Genomic DNA, 24,417 nt, shown 5'->3' with positions numbered 1-24,417 from the left:
TCGATCAAGTGTGTTGTGATGACGTAATTGGAAAATGCTGGCCACTTGTAGTATGTTTTCTATACAAATCAACGATCTGTATAACGTCCGCGCAGAGGCCTAGGTCTGGTGCAAGATATCTCTCTCCCCGAGAAAAGTTGTAAGTAGGCAAGGTTTCAGCTTAAATGCTTTGCAGCCGCGGAGAAACAGTTGTTCGCGTGCCACTGTCACTGAGCTAGGCACACTGTACTGAGCGACATTTGGCTTCATTCAGACACCAGGAATGCTGCATTGAACATAACGGGCTGTCGGTCTCTTAGTCCTAAATCCCGGGTCTCAAGGCATGGTTGTTTTTCTTTCCTCCAATCTCGTGTCGACTCAAGTAGGGTGCTCACGTGTGGGGGCCAACCGCAGCTTTCTAAAAGTAGAAAATGAGAGTTAGCTTATTTGATACACTTGCACTTGACTCCAAATGGCTTGTCTTTTCTGGAAACTGTCACCACTTTTATCTGACACCCGGCCGAAGTCCGACTTTTCCGAGCTCGCCAATGCCATATTCAGGCTCACAGATTCTTTAATAGCGGGGGGGGGGGGGGGGGGTCCCCGGATTCACCCCCAGGTTGCCTTGAGACTGACCGCTGAGAATTGATCTTGCCCAGGGGCGTCGCACGGCCCGACCTGTCAGGCGGCAGAATTTATCCCCTGTGATTGCACCGCTCGATGAGTGAAGTGCGTGTTGCCAGTTTTCCTGATTGGGAGCCAGGCCGAGCGAATGCCATATCGACTCGGCAAACTTCGGAGTACGACTTGCCAGACGCTCCATAGCTACCAAGGAGGCGACATCTCTCATCCATGTGTCCTACGGCTCGCTAATCGTCGGCCTAGCCGAGAGGTTCCGAACGCGGTCCTGGGATAGCGGTTGTGCGGCGGCTCCAGTCACGTTCTCGGGCCTTATGGGACATGAGAAATAAGCTGCTGAAATGTGGGGCGGCCGTGCGCTGTGCTTAAGCTGTCGGAGAGTGAAGGCATCCTAAGACGGCACTTCTCTGGCTCTCAGAATCTCCTTCAGGTGGGTGACTAGGTCACAAAATGCCTCGTTGAACGTGTTTAGGACACGTTTGAAAGAGAACAGTGAGGTATCATTGAGTGATTTCTGTAGTTTCCAACTGTATGATGACATAAGGGACATAATCATATCAGAAGCATTAATATTCCTTTTTTGTTAACTTCGTCAACTACTTTGCACATAGAATCCGTATCAAACTTAAAGCTGTACCTACAATTGTTATTTCACGCATACCTACAGTACTGCTCTGAGAAGCAGCCTACATCTTAATTGTGAGATGTGATTTGAACATGAATGAGTTTGTAGTTACTGAAATGAAGCCGTGGAAGGCAGGGACCGTTTTTCGTCATGACTAATTATGCTTGATACCTTAAAGAGTCATTCGGAAATTTTAACAACCAGTTGTTATTCAATTCTATCCTTGACTTAGTTGACTCTATCATAATTCTGACAGTTAACATATTACATCACGTTCGCAGGTTCCTTGAGAGAAGCATGACGAAAATTGTCAGAGACATACAGAGGTCGGAAATAATCGGTCGAAGGCAGGTTTCTACCCAGTGGCATTCTTTCTTGTTTTCAAAAGAATTTCATTAAGAACACTACATCTGCTCAGTATTTTTGCTTCCCTGTGCTAATGTGAGATGACGGAGGAGACTTGGGCTGTGTCGGAAAGCTAGCAGCATATTTGTTAGCACAGCTCAAGAAGGGCGCCAGGCGTGGAACCTTCCGTCCGGTAGGGCAGGCGGGTCGTCCTTTGGCTGGGCCTGCCGCGATTATAACTGGTGCGATAACTTTGGCGTGTGCTTCACTGTTTGCTGGTATGTTTTCTAAATACTTCGGGCTGATGTAGATTTTGTTAGAACACATGAACACCTCACAACCAGCCGGGAGCTCTTTCGTTTCGCGCCGTGAGTTGATACAATGTCTGGTGAGAGGACATGGATCAAACCCAAGCACAGCAGGGCAGCACTTTGTGCCAAGAAAGAATTGTGGGCTTTCCCAGCACAGTAAATCTGGTACTTTAGTATAGTGTCGTACTGTTTGTGTCATTTTCGGCGATACGCGTAGTCGTCGCACAGACTCTTTGCTATTTCAATCTAAGGCTCTGCAATTGTCCGACATTACATTTAAAGCCGGTCGTCTATCGGGTGGCTTTGCCTGATATACCAAGGCATCCCATATACCAAGTGATGGTGACCTTTAAATTTGTGGTGTGACTCTGTCTTCTTCGCGCTTTAAAAGTGATTTTGCGGATCTGACCTTCGGGTTGGGTAGTCAGGAGACCCGGGAGGATCCTTGTATTTCAAGGCGCGGATCGCGGCATCTCGTTGTCTTTACGTCGGTTTCCTGTTTCCCAAGGAGAGCTATTCGCTTCCAAATTAAGGAGACCATGCAACAGAACCACCGTCGTTAAAGACGGAAGCCTGGCATATTAACCCTCCCGGCTGTTTGTAGTCTGCCTGCGGGAATATGTGTCTTGGGAGACATTTAATGATGAGAGAACATACCTCCTTATAAGATGTCCACTTAACGTCCCGTCAAAGCTGACCGTCTGTCTGGCAAATGAATCATGGTCTGTAATTAGAAGTCACTATCTAACATGTTATCACATGAAGTCAGGCATAGCTCATCCTCCGGGCGTTTCTCAGAAAGTAAGAGTATCAGCACATTATCTGTAATCTTGGTCTTCCATTTGTGTCTGTTAGAAGCCTGTCACATGTTGTCAGGTGCCTGATGTACCATCACAAAATGACTGCCTCCACCTGTCTCTATTTATTTCCGCGCGATAAGCTGATAAAACGGTGGAGCCGTGTGTCACTCTCGTATCTTCAGCGTTACAGGAAAATAAGACAACGTTTTCACGACCAGAGCCGGTGGAGGCGTCCTTGCTGAAGACATGGGCACGTCGCCAGGTCGTTACCATCCCAGGGCCACGGTCACGGCGCCAGGATTGTTTAAGGTCTGTCAATGTAGACACAAGGAGGCTAGAACGTATGCCTCTCGTCTCCCTCCTTACTTGCGCTTCAGGACGAATGTCAACGGAAAAATTCTTTCCTAACCAGTCGGGTTTCCCGTCCAACCCAGAGGGACTTATGGTATTAGCAACTTCCTTGCCCTTTTAAACCCCAGGAGTGTGATGATAGAGTTTGCTGGAATCCCACGCCCAAGGACTTTCCTGCAATCATGGGCAAACTTCTTTCTACTTTACTCAGCATTTTCCTGACTCTACATTGATAGCAGACCTCGGCTTGGTTGGATTAGCCATAATTGGATCCAGGGAAGGATGAAGGCAGTATCCTGTCTTCCCGATCACGGATGAAACATAAAGAAAAGGACCTTAAGATTGTCATCACGTGACCAAGAGCCGAGGTCCACACATTGACGAGACAACTAGCTCAGACTGAGGCTCCGCCCACAACTCAAGTCCATATTAACCACAGTAATCTTGTAACTTCCCAGTGATCTCGTAAATCGTCCTATAAATTGGGCACTCAACTTTAAAGCCCCTTTCCTGCCTGTTTCTGTATTATAGCAAGGAAGGACGCGGTGCAGAGAAGTCATACTACTGACGTGTGCCGTACTGAAAGTGGTACACAGAGCAGAGAAGGTCTTCCCGGGTTTTGTCAGGTAGGTTGTTGAAGATTACCCGTACTACCGCACACCGGTCTGCTGTAGAGCGGTGTCAGAGTACATGACCTGTGTCCCGTCACGTTTTATACTGACTTATTAGTACCCTATAAAGCACTCGACTAGGACCTTTCGTATGGCCGGAGCTATTGTGCTTGTACAAGTGTGTTTATCCAGCAATGAGCGGCTTTGTTACCGACCCTGACATGGGAGGGACTGGGGCTTTCAGTACACATGAATGAGGCGGGTAGGGTCTGAAAGTCTACAACAATGGACGTGGGATTCTGTTCCTTCTGGGGTTACCAAATCCGTGCAGTGTCGGGACGGCGTGGGCAGGCTGGAGTCGAACGTCAACTACAGAACATGGCAGTTTGAGTCCTGGATTGGAGGGTATAAACCAATGTGTACAGACCATCAACCCCTCTAAATTTGTCAACCAGGACCATATAGTGCGTCTGTACAGCTCCCAGGTTAGTGAATGTCTGCATCGGGGCTGTCGCTAGCTTGAAATCCGTCCCACTCATTGTTTTAGAGCCCATGTTGTTGATTTTCCTTGTTAAACGTGTCATTTTAAGGTCATGAAAATAGATTTTCAACAGCTTGATGTCATGTTCAGATTTTTTGGACGAATGGGGTAATATATTTTCCTGTCCATCCCAACATGCAAATTTCCGTCCTGCGACGGAGGGACGGGTCCTGGAGTCATGTAGTAGGGCTTGTTCTTGTTAACTTTGGCCGTACCGGCAGTCCATATTATCTATGGGCCACGCATACACGTATGTCTCCTACGTATGGTAATTTCTTAGCGCTGATGTCTTGGTGTAACACGCATGACAAATTGTTATTTTTAGAATGTGTGTTTTCGCATGAGGAAAACACCACCTGTCCTAGGATTCCCCTACCGGGGAAAGTTAGCCCGTGATCCGTAAAGTGGCGTTTCGTTGCCAAAACGTGTCATAGTCTGACAGATGTGCGACAGACTAAAGCTCCGGGATCGAGTTCAGCTGCTGGGGAATAGAAACGTTACCAGCACCTCTGTCAGCACATTTGTGGCATCTACGCATTTCTAATCTGACAAGTGGCTGTTTAATACCCGTTCTTACACACTCAAATGCTACCGAAAACCGGACCAGAAGATCAGTAATGAAAATTGTCGGATGGTATGGGTGGTCTGTCCTGAAAACGTCAAACTGGTCTGCCACAATAAATGTTTTCTTACACGGCGTGGGACCTTCATGTTTGGGTCTCACCTCCGTCTCCATGTCATTTTGATTGACAGCTCCATCCAACAACAGTGGGCCAAAGAGAAACACAGAGGGGCTTACGTCGCCCCAGTGGACATGCTCAGCCCACAAACTTCTCCTACATATGGACTTTCTTCGCGGAATTTCTTGTCGCAGTTCACTCGCTACAGCTCAAGGGATACAAAGGACTATAACACATTGCGCACAGTGTGTTGAGGGATGTAAGTTGTGACTAAGACGTCTCAGCGAGTGTATTGTTGACGTATCACTTTCTTGCGATAATCCTTAATTTTGGCAAGCTAATCCAGATCGTTTGGCGCTCAGTGGCGCGTAGCTATGCAAGTTGACTCAGAGGGCAGCCTGGATATATTCCATTTCATAGCGATCTGCCGACGTTCAGAAGGTGACTCACATGGTGTTAAAGTTATCACAGATGAACTCTTCTGAGGGACTACTCGTGCTTAATGTGGTGAACCACATCCTTGAGTGCCAGTTCAAACGATAGTGGCTTTATCAGAGATCGCTCAGAGATCCGGCCTGTGCCACCGCAGCCCGTGTGTTGTACCGTGCTTCCCGTGCCACCTGCCGGAGTAGGGAGGGCGTGTTGTCTGCAGTCTGGGAAGGCTCGCTAGTGACGAGAGAAGAAGCCCAGTGGGGATTCCTCCCTGATCTTCAGTGGTCTCTTTGCTACTATCGAACGTGTGGGAACAAGCAACATGTGGTCTACAGCTATTTGTGTGTCCTGCAGTAACTATATATACAAAATGTCAGATGTAGGAACCCATATCTGACATTGCCTTTCGTAGATTTATGTTTGAAGTCATATCAAATGATTATTTCCTGATGTTCTACTTCACTCTTTCTATTCTCTTCATTATTTTATCCTACGAACCATTTTTCACACATCCACCTCCTGAATTTCCTTTCTGAACTCTTTTGGTTCCTACGGCAAGGAGCCTTGAGAATTTCTGTCACACGGAAACCCAAATAAATGGCCAATTGAGCACCTGAATCACGGTAAGCGCCCCTGTGCGGAACATAGCGGACACAACACAGACGTGAGCCCGTGTACACATGCTGACGTTTACGACGTGTGAGAACGCTGCTGTATTCGCTTCATCAAACGGCGCCTCGTTCACCTGCACGGCTCGGGAGAAATTCTAAATCCGGATATTAAAATGGAGGGTCCAAAGTTTGGCAGCAAGTCTAAAGCCCCGGCAAGTTTTCCTACTATCTTCAAATGCCCCAGCAAGATCTCAGTCTAGAATGTGTGTGCCTTGGGGAAACAAACACAGACAGGAATACATTAAACTAGCAGCGTCAGATTGTTGGTATTTGTACAATTTCTTCTGGCATACACGCCATATGGCTGAGTGATACCCTTGGAAAGAAACGGAAGACACCGCATACCTTCCCGATAACATTTAAGCTTATATGCCAATAAGAACGGGGTCGAGATGTGATGATGAATGAGACAACAGCAGGAACAATCTTCTGTATGTATGATAACTATGATTGAATAGCTCTGCGATCATAAATATGGGAAGTATCAATGAGAATTACTGTCCCTTAGATGTTGAACATCAGGCAAAGCTGCTGTCTTCATGAAAACAGGATGACGAAAGGCAGAAGTAATACCTTACAAATTCTACTACTTATAAATCTCGGCAGGATTTGGCAACCCTCTGTAAGTCAAGAGAAAAACGTTAACGAACGTGGGAAAAAGAGTGGCAGATGGAAAGAAACACTATGTCCAGACAAAATAGTGCTGATTAGAAAGATGGGAGAAACCGTCGTTTAGACTGGGACCACTGAAGGCGCTTAGACGAATTCTGAGGAGAAAACTGGCATATTTGAAGAATTCGGATGAACTCCAGAGTGGTCGGACGCATTTGTGATCACCGTCACTAATGGGCCACTAATCTCTCTGAGTAGGTCTGTACAGTCAGCGGTTTTACAGCCACTGAGCGTTCTCAGCAAATCAGCAATGAATGTCATTATTACTATGTTAGTCGGTCTCGGTAGCGTTTGCCAATTGCGGAAATGTCTCGAGTCGGTCGGTTGGAGGTGCTGATACAAGAAACAGGGCTCTGACTGGTCCTGACTTCTTCAAGCTAAAAGCTTAACGTAACAAAGACGTTTCTGAGAACAGCCCCCAAACCAACCTATGAAGAGTGTATAAACGACCTGTGATTATGATTTATTTACATGCTAACGTTGAATATTTTCTTTGCTCATCCTTGCCTGAGCTCCCGGTGCTTGTCCCATAAACCCCTGTGCTGGCCGTTTGTTGATAGCTGTAGTGCCCTTACTCCCGCCAAGATGGCACAGCTGTTATCGTCCAAACAAATCCCTCCACTTGCCCTAGGTCTACAATTTGTTCGAAGAATGTCGACCCGGGCCCCGGGCTATTTTTCTTAGATTTTTAGGTCCCGGTGTGTTTCCGCCCTGGTTCAGAACACGGGACAGCCTGGTGGGGGATGCGGGTGGTGCAGCAAGTCTAGTCAGCCTTGACGTTGTCCGATAACTGGGTTCAGACAGACTGGTCTGTGGGTTTTATTCCGACTTAATGTGTTCTAGAGATCTGTTCTTTGTTTGTCTTCTTAAAGTTTGAATGGAATATGTATTTAATGTACGTAATAACTGTGAAATCTGCGCGATAATTCTCGTCCATCCGTGAACGGACCCAATTACTACTCCAGGCGCTGTGGAGGCTTGACCCTGCGGTATAACCACGTCAGCCAAGTCTCCGAAATAAAGCCAACATGTGGGATCTATTACCCTCCCACAGTCCACTTTCCCGGAGAGTGTCGACCTCGTTTGTGTAACTCAGTGCTGTCGTTGTCTGTCTTCTGTATAGTATCCTCAATACCGTTCAGTAATCTCACATTGTCTCTCCGCCTTTGCAGGTACTGCACGCTTCCCAACCTCAGGGAGCCTGGGCCGTTACCATGGCGACGATGGAAGCCGTCATTGTGCTGGTCTTATCTTCGGCTTTGGTCGTGAGTGGGAAAGTCATCCATCGTGAGGGCTCCGGTGAGAACAAGGTAAACTACGACTGTGAGGATTGTGTGCGGATGGACAATGGCGGATTGGACCCAAACAACGTTCCTGTGCGGATAGACGCCGGCGGGCTGGACCCTAACGTTATCGTGCCCGACATGCGGGTACCCGAGACCTGCGGTTCCTTCGCCATGTCTCATCTGTCCGCAGACGTGCAGAACCTTCAGCGGGACCTCACCATGGTCCTGGCCAGGTGGGAGAAGATGGAGAACACTTTGGACGAGGTTCAGGAGAACGTGGCGGACGTGCAGCAGAACGTGGTGGACCAGGGAGGGAAGATTAACACGCTGGAGCTGCAGTTCTCGGAGGCACTGTCACCAACAGACATCAGCGAGGAACATCGGCACAACGGCCGCAAATACCTGCAGGACAAAGTCATGTCCCTGCAGAAGGACCGAGAAGAGTTCGTGGAAGTCATAGCTAAACAGAACGCGCAGATCGCCCATCTGGTGGACACAATACACGGGCTCAGGCAAAATGTCTTCCGTCTGAGGGTCAAGCTCAAGAAAATGTCCGAGGAAGAAGACGAACACAAGGATGGGGATATGAGAGAACTTGAAACCAATTTGACCGTCATGGAGGAGAACGGAAACGGGTACGTGAACGGAGTAACGCCACATCCGCGTCGCTGAAGGACGAGGGGCGTCCGTCGAGAACTGGAATAAATTCGGTTGGAATCTTTCCTTGAGGCACTAGTTTTTATTGCCACAACTGCTACACCCGTGTTTTCCAACAGAGAGCTGACATAAAGTTGAGGACGCAATGATGGCATGCTTGTCAGAGGACTGCACCGGTAGAAATAGAGGGTTAGACTTGACGGCATGCACTATGCAAGACCCTTTACAAACGTCCAGCGGCCGCCTCCGTGCTGTTGACAGGTTGGATTAACCTTTCCACTTTCACTTCCACCAGGCCGGACATCGCAGTTTATTTTTGGCAAGCAAATGTTGACCGTTCTTTGTTTAGTTGCTGTTAAAAGCTGCAAGTGGGACCACTTAGTATGTATCTGACTAAAGCACGTAGTGGCAGAGTACCGGTCCCTCATGTGTCAGACAGGGTAAAGGAACTTTAAAAGACGCGCCATTTTGTGCCTTTGTGGAAGTTTATTACACTATAACTAAGATTGTATGTACCCACATAGTTCTTACCAATCTGACACATTTTAAGCCGTAATTTCTGCATTTCGTCTGTCCGGTGTCTGGCAATAGATGTAAGTCGTATTTACCTGGAAAACAAATGGCCGACCACACCGGCAGAGTGTAAGTGTCAACCCTCTACTGTTACATCTGGACCTCGCGTCTTGACTATACATCAACTTCAAGTTCCTCAGTCTTATGCCTTGGCCACATGCGCATTTGGCCTTATACGTGTGCGTTAGGGTGAAACAACTGTGTTTATTATGCATACTAGAATATTTTGAACTATTCATGTTCTTATTTCTTTATTTTCTATCAATTTTGTGTCTGTGCTGTGTAGTGACAAGTAACTGTAATCGTGCTAACTAGGGAAGGCCAAAATACTACAAAAACGAAGACTATTAATCTAACCCAGCGAAACGATCGAAGCTGTGGATCTCACTGTCGTGTCAAATACTTTTGTAATTGTTTTTTTCGTTCCGATCCTGTCACAGAGCATAGTGGCATAGTCCTTGTATATTTTGTTCTCTATCCAAACAATTAAAAAGAGGATAATTTACACATTGTATGATGCGAGAAACGTTTTGTTTGGTGATGTTTGAGAGATGTCAGAACCTCCGAGTCATCTGTCAAGTCTGAGAAAGTTACTAAACGTGACAACATGTGTTCCTGACGAGATGGTTGTGTTTTGTTTCACACAGTCCGGGTGTAACGTAAAGCAGAAAGTCCAGCCAAGCTAACGTTGTTGTACGATACCGTGAGCTCGAGCCCGACCACCTGCTCCACGCCGAGTACACGGTCCACTTGACTCCGCGGCGCCCGGACAGAATAGGAACGGCTGGGACCTGTCTACGGACATGAAAGCAGGTCTAGTCTAAGTTAATCCGACACACTGTTCGATGTAGACGATTATTATCTAGCCGGAGATTGGATTCCAAAGGAATTGCTACTTTTTTCAGTGTGGTTAACAGATTTAGTTTGGTTGGACGGCTTTGCACAGAGACCGCGGCGCTGATTTATGAAGGCAGTAATGGGTGCCAGAAATAACCCACGGAGATGTTATCTTCAATGTTATCATCAATGTTGACGTAAATACACGGTCCTGCAGGGTGATTCCATCGGTTTTGTCGAGGGGTAAGAGGATTTATCATGCGAGTATGTCGGTTTGTCTCCGTTGTATCATCACTGCAGAGGAAACTTTTTAAGTGCCATAAATTGGGAGGAATTTTTAGAAATCTATTCTGTACTGTATACGTATTATATAAACGGTTGCCCCGTACTTTAAACGTCTTTGGCCCAACGCTACAATATAGTGTTTCCATCAGCCGTTGTTGCCACGCTGACACGATCTACTTCTCTAGAATCTTACATCAAATTTTCAAAGAATTAGCCACTCAGTACACAACGATATTCAACACATGGACATGGGTGTGGGATTGTTAATTTTCAACCCAGTATGTTCTCAGGTGCCATAGTCACGTTGAAGTACACATTTCATTTTTCAGACTAAGAACGTTCCTCCTAAAATTAGGCATTCCTTTGACTGTGCACTGTCTCTCACCATCTTGAGAGACAGTCACCAAAACTTGTTATCTACAACCTGATTTTCGGACAAATACATGAAATTGTCATTTTAATAGCACGAGGTTTGTATCTGCTTGCTGACGTAGGGGTGCTCAGTAGTACTGGTGACAAATAAGCAAGATATTTCATGGGGCATGAAACGATCGGACCGCGGAAGGCCGTGACCTTTCCAGCGCGTTAGGAGGGTGGGCGGTGATCTGGAGGATTGGCATCAGGAGAACCAGCAGCTAGTCTAGTCCAGATGGTTCATAGTACGGGGCAACCCCACATGTGTTCTATCTTAAAAAAAGTATGTCAGATTTAATCTTGATCTGCCGTTTTCAAAAATGCCATTCCGATGTCTTCATCAAAACTGTATCTGGGCGTATATACTACCTGCACTGCAGCCTAGGGTTTCCTTGACGAGTTTGATTTCATACTGATTTATGTCAAATTACTAAAACCGTTAGTTATGAGTAGTATACGTCGTTTACTACGACTGTCGGACACCACACCTATATCTAATGATACCTCTCCTCGACGGAAAGATTCGATTCCTCCATGTCCTATAGTTGACAAAGGAGGGGGAGGATGAAATAGTGATCACCCAGGCTGATTTCATTATTGGGCTATTGATGGAATAGCGTCAGCATGTCCAAGTCTGATTCTAGAGAACAGAGGTTGAGCTGTATTACTATTTTTTTCAGCATGTTTCCCCAAACACCGTGTCTCCAGGACAACCAACATGCGAACAGCAATTTCTCGTCTTCTCGCGTCGAGCGGTTCCTTTCATTATTCTTGGCAAACCCCAAACTAATTTGAACTGAAATTTTTCAGTTGGTCGCTTGGTTGTTGGCAGGGTGGATTAGGTTATTGAGTAACTCGTGCAGGTTTTCCATGGTACAGTTACTGTCACACTTGTGCCGTACTTTTATTGGTAAGCTGTCCAAAGTGATTGTCTGCAGACAAGGGTTTTCGCAGGTTATGTTGCCAAGCAACGGATGGGATGGGATGTAGGTAAACTCTCAGCCGTTCCCAAAGCACTGGTAAACCTCAGCATTCGGAACATGTCCGTCTGTCTTGCCACAAAACAGAAAGGTCGCAAACCCACAGAACCGTTTGCGGTAGGTCGTAAAATGTATATTGCTACAACAGGTTGCTTCCGATCCTTCCGTGGGAACATACACGGTCAGGAAATGGAGTTGTGAACCTTTCTTAGTACGAGCAAACCAGCTCTTGAACTTGAACTTAACATAACATATTACTATGACAAGAATTTGACACCAAAGTACAGCTAAGTACAGATACATGTCAAAACTGCGGCCACAGCTGGGGCAGGGTGAGGAGGTAGAGTCAGGTGTGCAACAAAAGTCAAAGGCGAGTTACTACAGTATATGTATGCTGGATAGACCGAAGAAAGAGTACCTCTTTGCCTTTGACTCTTTTCTGTCGGCCTTTCCTTTTAGTGGGTTTTAAATCCCGCTACTGTCAAACATCGACCCGGGCCTGCTGAAAAAAAAAGTTTGATGTCCGGCGAGAGGTTGGGACGGTGGCAGGGTGTGAAACTCCGGTAAGATAAAATGATAGACTGTTCCCCCAGGGTAATGGTTTTCGTCAATCAAAAGACGAGATGGTGAGTAGACAGACAGTAGCCACGAGTTACACACAAAAAACACACCACATCTTCACCTGGAATATATCTGTACTACAGGGTGCTGACAGGAACTATGTGTGAACACAGCGATGTGTGTGTTGTTTACGGTAGAATGATGGTGTTATGTGGAGTGTACGTGCTCATAACGTAAGGTAATAAGGGGGTCTGGAGAGGGTCAGCCGTCTTTATACGTACGTGTGGCCAATGTGCCTCAGGGCATGTATATGTCTCTCATGCCATGTACGTAAATAAGGCGTGTTTGAAAAGATGTAACTGTACTACAAGAGTACATCGAAGGCCCAAAGTTAGCAACAGTGACGTGAATTTTCATTGTACATATCGTTATTAGTGCTATTGGGCGCCAATTATTGCATTTAGTAATGGAATGCTAAACAGGAGTTTATCGTCGTTTCCCCGACCAGCGAAGATGCTCATGCTGACAGAAAGGACTGGACTGAACCGTACGGTCGTCTCGAGGTTGAAGGACATATTTTGTGCCCTTGGGTCAACTTCGAGTAGGGCCAACCACTTACTACAAGCCTTTAGACAGGTACATTTAGGACATCTAGCTTTATTACGTGTAGCATGTGATCAAAATGCTTCTTTTTGCCTTTCACTGGTGCCAGTGGTAGTGAAGAACATGTAAGTGGCCCGGCCTATCCGGCCGGTGAGTACCATATATTGCCTGACCTCGTGAACTCCAAACCAAACCCGTGTACCTCTGCTGTCGGCTCGGCGGTGTTTGAAATACCTCCGGTTTCCCCTCAGGGTCCAGAATAACGCAACAAAGTAACAGAACCTGGGGTCTGATAAGGCACCTCTGATGAACTGATGCCCCTCACCAGGTCCCGTGTTTTGACTCTGACTTTGGACGCGCCCTCCTGCTGCTGACCTCTGACCCATGAAATGCAAAATATCTCGCCTGTGTTGTTCGAGGCGCAGGCCTGAGCTCCTTATCTAGGTGTCCTTGACCTGCATCGCACAAATCCTAAGCACATGATGAAGACGTCTCAAACTACTGCCCCTGATCCGTAATCTAAATTCCCGTCATGTGGCTGAGTTGGTCATGTAGTAGTAACATTCTTACAGCCGTCCTATCAAAAGAGCATTACTGAGTCGTTTTTGCGACGGCACTATGGTGAGTCGCAGCGTCCAAAGGCATGCCTCCGCCCTTCCCCATCACTTCGTGTTGTCCTTCCAGGATTGTCCTCGCCCCATTCAAAATGCCCCCCCCCAAAAAAAAAACATTAACGACAAGATATTGTTTTCAAATTCCAACGTATTTACATGTATGTCCTAAGAACCAACACGTGATACAAATGTGCGTTCATCTCAAAGTTGTCTGAAGGTGACAACATTGGATGGTCAGTACAGCAGTCACTTTTTCTTCACTCAGGGTTTGATAAACTCCTTGTCAAGATGAATACATGGGTTGATATCGATGCTCTTCGATGTTGTCGAAATTGCGTACATCATAATGGAGCCGCGCTGCCAATCTTCAGAACCTATCATTAGTTCAACAACATCTAGCTAGGCTATCAAAATGTAATTGCTGTTGTGTCCTTTATATAAACCCAGTATGAACCTCTTCAATAATTCCAAGAAATAACAACCTGTTCCGATTCCACATCCACCAAAGGTACATTTCGCCTTTGCTGTGGAAGAAGAATAGTTCCAGCCCATCGACAACGAAAGCATGTGGAAGATGTGACCCATCCAGCAGCACTATTTAATCAAAAGTAGCACTTCTGGTTCTGACAAAACACTCAAGCTGAGAAAACTTGTGGAACACGGATCTGCTCCTTACACAAACTTAACTTCAAGTAACCAAAGGCCTACAACCGGCATCAGAAGTTGATGAAGTTACCATGCGGGTCAGGCCAAGGCTTGGGCAATGCAGAGGGATGGTTGCCTACAGTCTACCTCTGACCTCTAGACACTGTGCTCTATTGTAAATACTCTGTGATTGTTGTATTTAAAAAAAAATATGTATTCATGTTGATTGTCATGTTGATTCATGTTGATTGAACCTTGGAAGATTAGCCCGTAAGGGCTAAAAGGTTTCTTAATAAACAAACAAAAAAGTCTACACCAATACCAAGTACTGGTCATCCTTTCACATGTGTTCTGCAGTATTCAAATATAAACTTCATCGCAATCAACAAACAACAGGTGGTTTGCAGACCGTCGTTGAGGGAGGAAGCAGACAAAGATTTGTGTGAAGCATAATTTTGAAAAGTAGACAGACCATCTGGATGTGTTTAAAGCACCTTCAACAGTGAATCTAGGTTCAAGGAGCATCATGACCTCTGACGACACTACCCCTCTGTGTTTTCTCTCTCTCCATGTTCCTCTCCAATGTTTTACCTAACAAAGTAAAATTGCAATGCTTTTTACAGGGAAGCAAATCCTATTGGAAATCTTATTGTTGAGAAAGCTGTTGACTGAAATAGATCAGTGAAAAACTCAAGAAAATAGAAAACGTAGTTTACTACGTGTTTTGAAAGATTTCAATTCCCAGTGTAGGGCGATGCCCAATGGCCCCTCCATTATCAAGGGAGAGTCTATTACGTTTACAATACCGTGCACACTTCTTCTGTTGGACTGCACATAAGCAGACGTTGCCTACGTTACCCTGGACCACAGAGGTCCCTGTAAACATCACAGGCCCTGCAACATGCTCACAGGTCCACTTATCCGTGACAAGAACTGGAGGAGAGGCTTGCTTTCAATTTGTCATCGGTTTCTCTGGCACTCAGCCTAAGGGCCGCGGAAAGTAAACATGAGATGCTCATTTTAACAATACCCAGGGACAATTAACCACAATAACGAGAAATGGGAGCCGTGATTGTAGCTGTTAATGACCAGGAGCGTTCAGGTTAATGTCGAGTGTGGTTTGAAAGTGCAAGTTTACTCAAACGCGTAAACGTTCGGATAAACATATCCGGCTTGCACAATGGGGTGACATGAGGCCATGAGAAGACAGGTAACGAAAGGAGAGGTCTCGGGTGTATTTCGGCACGAATATTTGGATTATGCTAGCGCCTCTGTGTTGTAATAGGAAACTAACTAACTAACTAACATTCTCGTCTTGTCGGTTCGGTCGACATGTTCAGACGGCAAACGACAATAGAATCATATGTATTAAAATATGAAATCGTAGATAACCATTAATTTCTAATTTCTAACCACTACTTCCCTTACTCTCTAGTAGCCGTTGATGAAAATTCTGTAAAGCCTGTAAAGACATATCGATATATCATCCTGGCGGATCCAAAGTGCTTATTCCATGTGGCACAGTAATGTGACACCCTTCTAGATAATCTATTTCAAGGGGAATGTGGAATTATCTATATTCTATCATTACAGATTTCACCGTACTCGCTGTAACGACCTGTAACCCAAGTTGTTGGGAACCAACGTCAGCACGTCCTTGGTGAAGACTCTTGTCACTCTGGTGTTTGCATGCCCTACATCCTCATAATTACAAACATGTACACAGGATGGTGCGTAGGTGTACCTGTGCCGGAGTACCTTGTTCTCATTATGTTCTTCTAGCGGCATGTGGAATGGGTATGGCCGTGTGGCAAGAGGTCGTGGTGTACGTTCATCCCGCGACACCGGTGTCATCTCAAGTGGCACAAACACACCGTGCACATCTCCGTCTGCAGCGGCTTCCAATTATATGCAGTTAGTCCTCAATGTCGACAACAGAACGACATTCAAGATTTACACACTCATAAATCTCTCTACGTCCGCTTTGAATGTCTCAGTAAATATTTCAAAGTTGACATTTGCACGAAGTCTTTTCAGATACGTGTAGAAATTGAGAGTATCAGTGTGTCGCTCTCAGGTCGTAAGAGCTAGAATGCCAGACCGTGCGCTCCAAATCAGAAGCAGAGTTTCATTTCCTGATTAGTGTTTTGTTCTCTGTCCGATGTTTCTGATAGAGTGGCAGTGACATGTGATTTGCTTTGAGTCTGTCACCTGTCTTGGAGGAGAAGTAGAGAAGATGTCTTTTCATGGCTGAGCCACTGTCATCCTTATGATGATCACTGTTACCCTCCCATGGTATCGCTGGGGATGATACGCATTGAACGCCGTAATACCCCCCTCCTGCATACTGCTCTACCCTGGGCAGCTATTCACCAATTGTCTTTTGAATTCTAAGAAGTTGGGTAAGGGTACAGGGCTATGATGTGATAATAAATACATCTTCAGAACAACTGTTGCAGTAGCAGCCATTGTCAGAAAAAATGGTAGGAATAACATTGACAACTTTGTTACAACTTTGTTACAATACAATGGCTGGCATCTACCATTCTACATGGCTAAAAATTCAAGCATGTGAAGCTGTTTGTTTGTAGTTGGCAATGCAAACTAATTACAGTACTGTAGTATCTAAAGGATGCCAACTGTTGTGTTGGATCTTGGATGTATGAAAAACGAATGGACTAATTATCGTCTCTAAGCTTGTTACTTTGCTGAAATGACCATGTAGCACCACCGAACACTAAATTTGCCTAACTTTACTTTACTTTTCACAGAACAGTAGCAACATTGCCTCGGAGGCTGAACATGCACCATGCGACAGATACCGGCACTGTATCAGCAGGTGTCCGAGTTTCTTTCATCTGAGTAAATGATAGAACAAAGGATGACTGACTGACTGACTGACTGACTGAATGAATGAATGAATGAATGAATGAATGAATGAATGAATGAATGAATGAATGAATGAATGAATGAATGAATGAATGAATGAATGAATGAATGAAGAATAGATAGGAACTACGAAGGGGCGCACAGGCGGTGAGTGGAGCATCAGGCAGACGATAATGTGAATATGTATGTTTTCAAAGCGTCTATTGGCTGATAGAATAACTGCCAGAAACACAACTTCCATAGGCTCCGATTCTGCAAATATGAATATTACCAGTAGATGGCGTAGCTACAACAGATGATACGTTTCTTCCATGCACAGCAAGCTTTAAGCTTTAAGGGATTTCGATGAAGTCTGACAATGATACTTGAGATCATGTTTTTGTGATTACGAACAGCAGCTGTGGATGGATCGAGAAATTGCGGATGAAGCTTCATGAAATTAGTAGGTGTGCAAAATGAGGAAATGATTAGATTTTGGGCCCCATTCCATGGTTCTGCAGTAGACGGCCGGTTTTGATATCTCGCGATCTGGACAAGCTATGGTTATGATGCTTAATGATAGATAGCTCGTTGCCGTTGGGCTCGTATCATTCGCCTTAGGTTAAGGTTTCGAGTAATCTCCGACCGTGAAAGTTTTATTCCTCAAGTTGTCAGGCGCTCAGTGCTTTAGCAGTTTCAAACCCTAGTCAGTCAGCTTGAACATGTACATCAACGTAATTTTATTTGCTATCTTAGATCTCTGAAGGGCGATAACAGATCTTTTAGTAACTTTCTATAATTTATCTATTCGCTTGCCCCTGTTATGACAAACGCTCTAAACAACCCTAATGCCACATCTAGAATTGTACATGTATCAGTCTATGGCGACAGTCATGATAGCCCAGTCACATGTATCTCATAATGCTTTTTTGAAAAACAAAAGGTTAAGAAAACGTCTCTTCAATGTAGACTCAATCATCATGCTTAAAAACAAAACAATAGTAACATGTCATTTGTATAGTTTAGTAAACACAAAACCTTTTTAACGTAACAGACGTCACAACATTAGCTTCATAACAGTGTAGACATACAAATATAAGCACCCGTCAACCCAGGCGCCTTTCACTGCAACTAGTATAACCTTGACCGGCCGTTGACTTTACCCAAACATGGAAATATTCCCCTGATACCCCTGTGGCTTATTAAGGCAGGAAGGTATTCCTTACGTCTCCTGATGGCCAGGCCCTGCTGTTCGCCTCAGGTGACAGCTAACCGACCGTCCATGGACGACACTGTCCTTTTGACCTTCGGCTGTCCGCCATTTTGAAATTTCCAATCATCAACAACAAATATGTGATTCATTGCATCAAAAGTATGGTCGCAAAACCTCACTGCTGAGTCAGATATTCAGTGACGAGAGGTTGTAGAATCAAATTGCATCCCCTTGAAGATACTTTTTATCTGATATAATCTTTGACGTAAAGGAGTATCCGTGAGATTTAAAACAGTGTCACTAGACCAGCTTGAACGTGAACGTGACTTACAGACCGGAGACACCGTTGACACGACTTGTGGTCGCGATGCCCCCACCATGTTCCCAGCCCCACGATATACGACCAGTCGTATTTTTCCGCTGTAACATGTTCTCTCAAATAGCAGTTTAAGGAAGGAGAAACTTCCGGAAAGGAAGCTGATGGTCAAGATCAAAAACAAAATATCAAATAAACAACTTCAGATCACGATAAGGTTCGTGTTGTCAGGGTGGGACCTTAACACTCCGCGTAAACGCCCCGGCTGGTCGTAATGTCTAGTCCTGCAGTGTCAAAACAAAGATATGTAACATATACAATATAGACTGGCTGCTATCTACAGATATTCGGTGAGAAAGTTAGCGCATGAAATAGTCGATCCCGGCTATATTCCGAGCTGTTCTGATTGGATGAATATTGATGCCGATTAAGACAAAATAATACATTTATTATTATCGCATCATGATCAACTATTCGTTGTGCAATCGACGCGGATCAAAAGTTGGAATTCAAAGTATTTTACAAATCGAAAGTTACATATTCTGCTGCAGATTGTACCTTTTACCACACTAACAATGTAAAGTTGTTTATCTTTTAGACGACTTCCTCTGGAAAGCCAGAAAAATCGAAGGCGAATGCAAGAGCAAAAGATAAAAATCTAACATGTCTTCGAACTTTAATAAGTTCGAAGACATGTTAGAATCGTTCAAGAATTTCGAACATCAATTCATTAATTCATTACTGGGATATAAACCAAAACAATTTGATTCTTCGATTAAAAAAAGATAGAAAACAGCAAGTAAAGTATTCTGTGGGCAGTATAGCAATGTTCCCTGTGTTTCAGTGTAACTTTTGTACTTGCGGCTGCCCATCTCCAATGTGTAACGATATTGCGTAGTTTCACTATCGGTACAAGGGAGCCAAGGTTTCTTATTATAGGGACACAAAGTGATACTTGAGAATCTAAATCATGAACAGAATGCACTAGTGGGTAGACAAAGGGCGACTTGTGTTATCATTTTCCAATCTCCCTGTCTCTTTTTCCTTTCATTGCACATTGCTCCTGGCTGATTTACTACCGTAGATAAGCCCGGTAATGTGAGGCAGCTTGTTAAGAAGTACTACGTTTACTTCTAGTCAGCGGTTTTACCCTGAACGCCGCAATCTAGTCTGGAATACTCGGATGTACTTAGCTCTTAAGAGCCAGATCTTAACTTCATTATTGAGGTATCTTAAGATAGCATCTTATCTTATCTGGCGACACCACAGGAAGAACCACATCAGCTTCCTAATAAACGACGTTATTTGTCTGATTATTACAGACTGACGACAGTGTAGAAGGGGGTCATCGGCGGGGCAGGGTCCGACCTTGCGGCGGGAACTCAAAGGTGCTGTCCCTTCTCGTTACGGGATGAAGACGCTCAAGGAAACGAAGAGCAGAGGACCGGAATCCAACCCGCCTACTGGTAGGACCAGGGGATTGGTCCGTATTATCAGAATGTGAAATATTCGCTCATGTCACGACTTTTAGAGAGAAAGGTGGCGGAAAGGACACAAATCACGATATCACACATTTACCTGATTTCTGTTGTTGTATCGAACACATCGTCCAATAAAGTTTGAAGACTTCCACGAATGGTTTCTGACAAGGTGGTAACTACATGATGGGATAGTCTGGGCTTGCCTGGAGAGAACGTTGTCATGGTATTTCTACAGCACATTAATATTGCATTTAATCATATACCAGTCACTCTTCAGCTATTTCCGTCAGTGAAAGTTCTGATATGCCGTTCTGTTGTCAACACCAGACTCTCATTGGCGATTCTTGAAAAAAAATGTTTGTCATGTCGTGATATATTGTTAATGAGTTGATCCTAGGGTCGTTTGCTTATCGGACATGATGTTAGGAAAAATAAAAGTGTAAATAGATAGATATACACTAATTATGATAATGGCTAAAATCAGATTTTATGTGTGTTTTGTTCCCTTGGTATCATATTTCCGATCTTTCGAAACGATGTACATGGCATTTGTGGGAACTTCAGTCGAAAGCCCAAGGCGTCAAATACCTGCACATTTAGAGAAGGCGCGACTCAGTGTACTCTAGCCGTGGGGTAGCCGCATCATTCTTCACGAAGAAGAAAATTATTATTTTTCATCAATTGTTTTCATCTAATTGAAACAAAACATTTCTAATAATTAGAGACCATTAGAAGATATTAAGGTGTACAAACGTGAGTTGATAGCTTTCATCATTATGCACATGAAAAACATAGCTTCATTGCAGTGGTATGTACCAAATGCTGTATTTTCTCGAAGAAAAAATAATATTAGGGGCAATAAAACGTCATCCATATGGCCCCAAAAACAGATTTAGAATTGTTTCATGGCCATCTACCAATATTCGTTACTCCGTTCTTTCTTAATTCAATGATGAGAAAACAATGAAAGGTCAAAATGTCAATTAAACCAACCTTAAAACCTCAATGTAGACAACAAGATTCTACATTTAGAAAAGAGAAAATCACAAAACTTCGAATGAAAATATGATGTGTGTCTGTTCTCAAAGGCTTGAAAGAAAATTTGATGGTGCGTGTTATCGCAACTATGTTATGTGGAAACCATTTCTTATGAAAATGCCTTCTTAGATGAGGCTGGGAAACTGCGACATGGATTGTTAAGAGAATTCTTTCATCAGTGCGCGTAGTGAGAGGTTCTTAGGCGTACGTAGAAGCGTGCCAAGAAGACTGAAATCCAATACTAGTTTTGCTAACGACAGAACATGCTGAACAGGAAAGGCAAAACGGGGCCAAAAGTTCAGTAGCGGCAGCCTGTGGGTCCAGAGGCGGGTTCTGTACTTCCGACACGTGGCACGTACTTATTACAACAACTGAGTAAATCTCAACACTAAAGCCAACACTCAATCCTGGACAATTTCGTGGCTACAGGTCTAGAACAATCAACAGACCCAAATATTGTATGCAAAAAGTATCGCACGTGTGTGATATTTCGTGCCGTGGTGGTATGTACAAAAATTCAAAATAGTGTGGACGTCTCCTAATGTCGACTGTAGTAGCAGGCACCTCGCGACACCGTAAAATAGCTACTTCCGACATGCACGCAAAGTGACCGACACGCCAACAGTTAGCGCTGAGATTGGTGGCAGGTACTGCACAGTCCCAGATAAGCTCTCTTCCGTACTTCGTATTTGTCTGTACGGATACACAACCGGGAGAAGTGTTAGACACTAGGATCTACAGGTAAGAAGCAACTTACTTTGTTTCATTACTTACCGGTATGTTCATACGGTCATAAGCCGTGTATCATACATGCGATTGTCATCACTATTACGCGATTTTTGTTATAGGAAGTTCCGACAAATATTTCCACACAAAAACTGATAAGTAACACAGTTAGGTAACACGTATTAGACAGCATTGCGGATTGCACAGAATCATCTATAAACATGTAGATAAGTCTAAATTTACGTGAACCTAGCAACATGGGTTTTCGGCAAAAAAGAACAATTGTTAAAGTTACCGTGAAGAGTTTTAAGTCTCTTCCCTTAGCACTACGTACTTTTAGTGGCAATGTTTTAAAGCTTAAGTCTTGATGAAATGCCACATAGTACATTAAAGGGGGCTCTATATGATCACCCGTTATCCTCCTAGTCAGCTTAAGATGAATTACTTTGCTCAAATTAAAATTTGAAAACTATTTATTGAGCAAGCAAAGGTATAAATGTGCAAGGGTGTGGTGTATATATGTAGCCGTGTAGGCACAATTTTGCGTAGAACATTCGTGTGAATAGTGTTAATGTTTGTTGTTCATACTAAATAAGATAATCAAATATGACACTACAAAACAATGATTGGCACAACATAGCAATGTCTTTTTTTAATTGTAAATGACGCGATAGTATTTGGTTTTTGGAGCTGTAGTCTGTATCTATCGGTCTATCCATGAATGCCAAATGAAAAAGGAAAATTTCCAATTTCAAAGACCCTTTCAAGTTTAATATCTATCTAGTGTAAAAGGGGATTCCCTCGTACCCACAAGTGCCTGAGAGCAGTTGTAGAGACCACTAAAATCATCACACATATACAGCTCTCCTGGCCATCATTTGCAAAAGAAATGTTCACATCATATCAGTAACATCTCTACAAAGGGACCACATTTTACAAACTCGATCACAGACATTGAGATAATTGTGAGTTTTTGTTGTGTTTGTATGCACGCACTAGTGTCATCGCAACCTAGGACAGATATCCTCTATATTTCCAGACTTCACTGAATTACAAAAACTTGCCTCCGAAAAGTTAAACGTTTCAGGCACAAAATCTGCTCAGTACCGTTTGGTAAGGTGTCGGAAACTGGTGTGACGTGAAAGACCAGAGGCAATAGATGCCCGAAAATGTGCGGTTCACTTATGTGTGAGATAATTTCACACAGCAAGTACCACATGAGGAGCAAGGCTCATTTGGGGGGTGCATCATCGTAAGGTGTCAGAATAAGTGTAATGACTAGCACTGGACTAAGCACACTTGTAGCATATGTAGATGAACTTTTGATAGCTATGAATTCTTGTTTAAAGCAGTTCCATGGGCATCCATGATCATGTGACTGTTCTGTTTCTTTTGATCTCTGGCAGAAACCTGCCTTTGTCGGACGTTTTTGACTCTTTGATTGCTAATTTGATTTCAACAGACCACAGATCTTTAATATTTGAAGGTCTTGTCTCAACGCATTTTCAAGGGAATGCCCCAAATGGAGTTATTTTTGTCGGTCCTTATAATGGAGATCCGAGTGTGGAGTTAAACCTTGTTGGGGAGGAAAGCTATGAGACCGTCCGGTCCGGCCGGCTGCAGGTTTGTGTGAACGGTCACGTACCTCACAGGAACGACAGGACTGACCTGTAGCTTGTCAACACATTGACATTCGTCTTTCCACCACATCTAATATAAGAAAACCTTGGGCACGTCGCCAATTCAAATATTCTGTCATATCTGCCTTTTCGGGCAATAGCAATTAAGAATATTCAGTCCGGGGACACCTGTCAAGCCACAGCCCCGAGTCGTCCGTTTTTCATCAGAGTTTGTTTGGATAGCAATCCATCAGGATGTGGTACGACAGGTGCCGCCCGACCCTATCGTGCAAACCGCCGCACCACGGTTTCCCAAGCTTGTACCTGGCAGTATTTTACGACGCCCGACATTCCCATTCGTGTTCCCAATGTTTGTTTTAGCAGCTACGCGGTTGTTGAGTGACATCCCGCTCCGCGTTCGCTTTGGGTTGGAGACGTTTGTCGTGGTTTCTTTGGCAGAGGGGACTTGTAAATTTAATTGTAGGGTGCTTTAAATAACAGACAGGTTCAAGTTCACGAGCAGGACGTTTCTCACATGCACAACCAGTTTCTCAGCAGGCTTATTAGCCAGGTTTCGTTCTGGATGGCCACGCGATGTCGTGATGAAGTATGAAGACTCGCGGTTGTGTGGTTGTGAGTAGTTAGCAGGAAACGTTCTCAGTGTTGAGGATAGTTACCAGCGTCGTAAAAGCAGCGTGGTACTCGTACGTACAAAATTCATACGTATAAAAAGTCACTACAAGCAATAACTATCTGCTAAATTGCTTTGTATGTGTCGATGTAAAAGCCAACTGCGTGAAAACTGTTGTTAGTTATTCAGCAACTTTTAGAAGCGTTAAGACATCCGTACGAACCTTGTACCTGGCTATCCCAGGCGCTAACCCCTGTGTGTTATACGATACAGTGGGAGCCGTCCGCAGCCCCTTCTGCGCCCTTGCCGGACCGGAAGGTCTTGTACAAACTCCTAGACTCGACCGGAGACATGGCCGCACTACCTGCCACTCTTCATTACTGATCATAGCTACCCCTGAAGTTCATATCGAG

At 44.4% G+C, this 24,417-nt stretch overlaps 1 protein-coding gene across 1 annotated transcript; it reads left to right on the top strand.

Annotated features, from left to right (window-relative positions):
• The first annotated feature begins 1,841 nt into the window (after positions 1-1,841).
• On the top strand, positions 1,842-9,687 carry LOC118422881. The gene is made up of 2 exons (XM_035830727.1): positions 1,842-1,866; positions 7,830-9,687. Exon 2 carries the CDS (start codon positions 7,872-7,874, stop codon positions 8,613-8,615), a length of 744 nt encoding a protein of 247 aa, XP_035686620.1. The 5' UTR covers positions 1,842-1,866; positions 7,830-7,871; the 3' UTR covers positions 8,616-9,687.
• Positions 9,688-24,417: the final 14,730 nt, after the last annotated feature.

The sequence above is a fragment of the Branchiostoma floridae genome, chromosome 1 (genome assembly GCF_000003815.2).
Source record: "Branchiostoma floridae strain S238N-H82 chromosome 1, Bfl_VNyyK, whole genome shotgun sequence".
Classification (NCBI taxonomy): Eukaryota; Metazoa; Chordata; class Leptocardii; order Amphioxiformes; family Branchiostomatidae; genus Branchiostoma; species Branchiostoma floridae.
The sequence above is the reverse complement of the archived record's forward strand: the minus strand, read 5'-3'. Positions and strand labels throughout refer to the sequence as shown.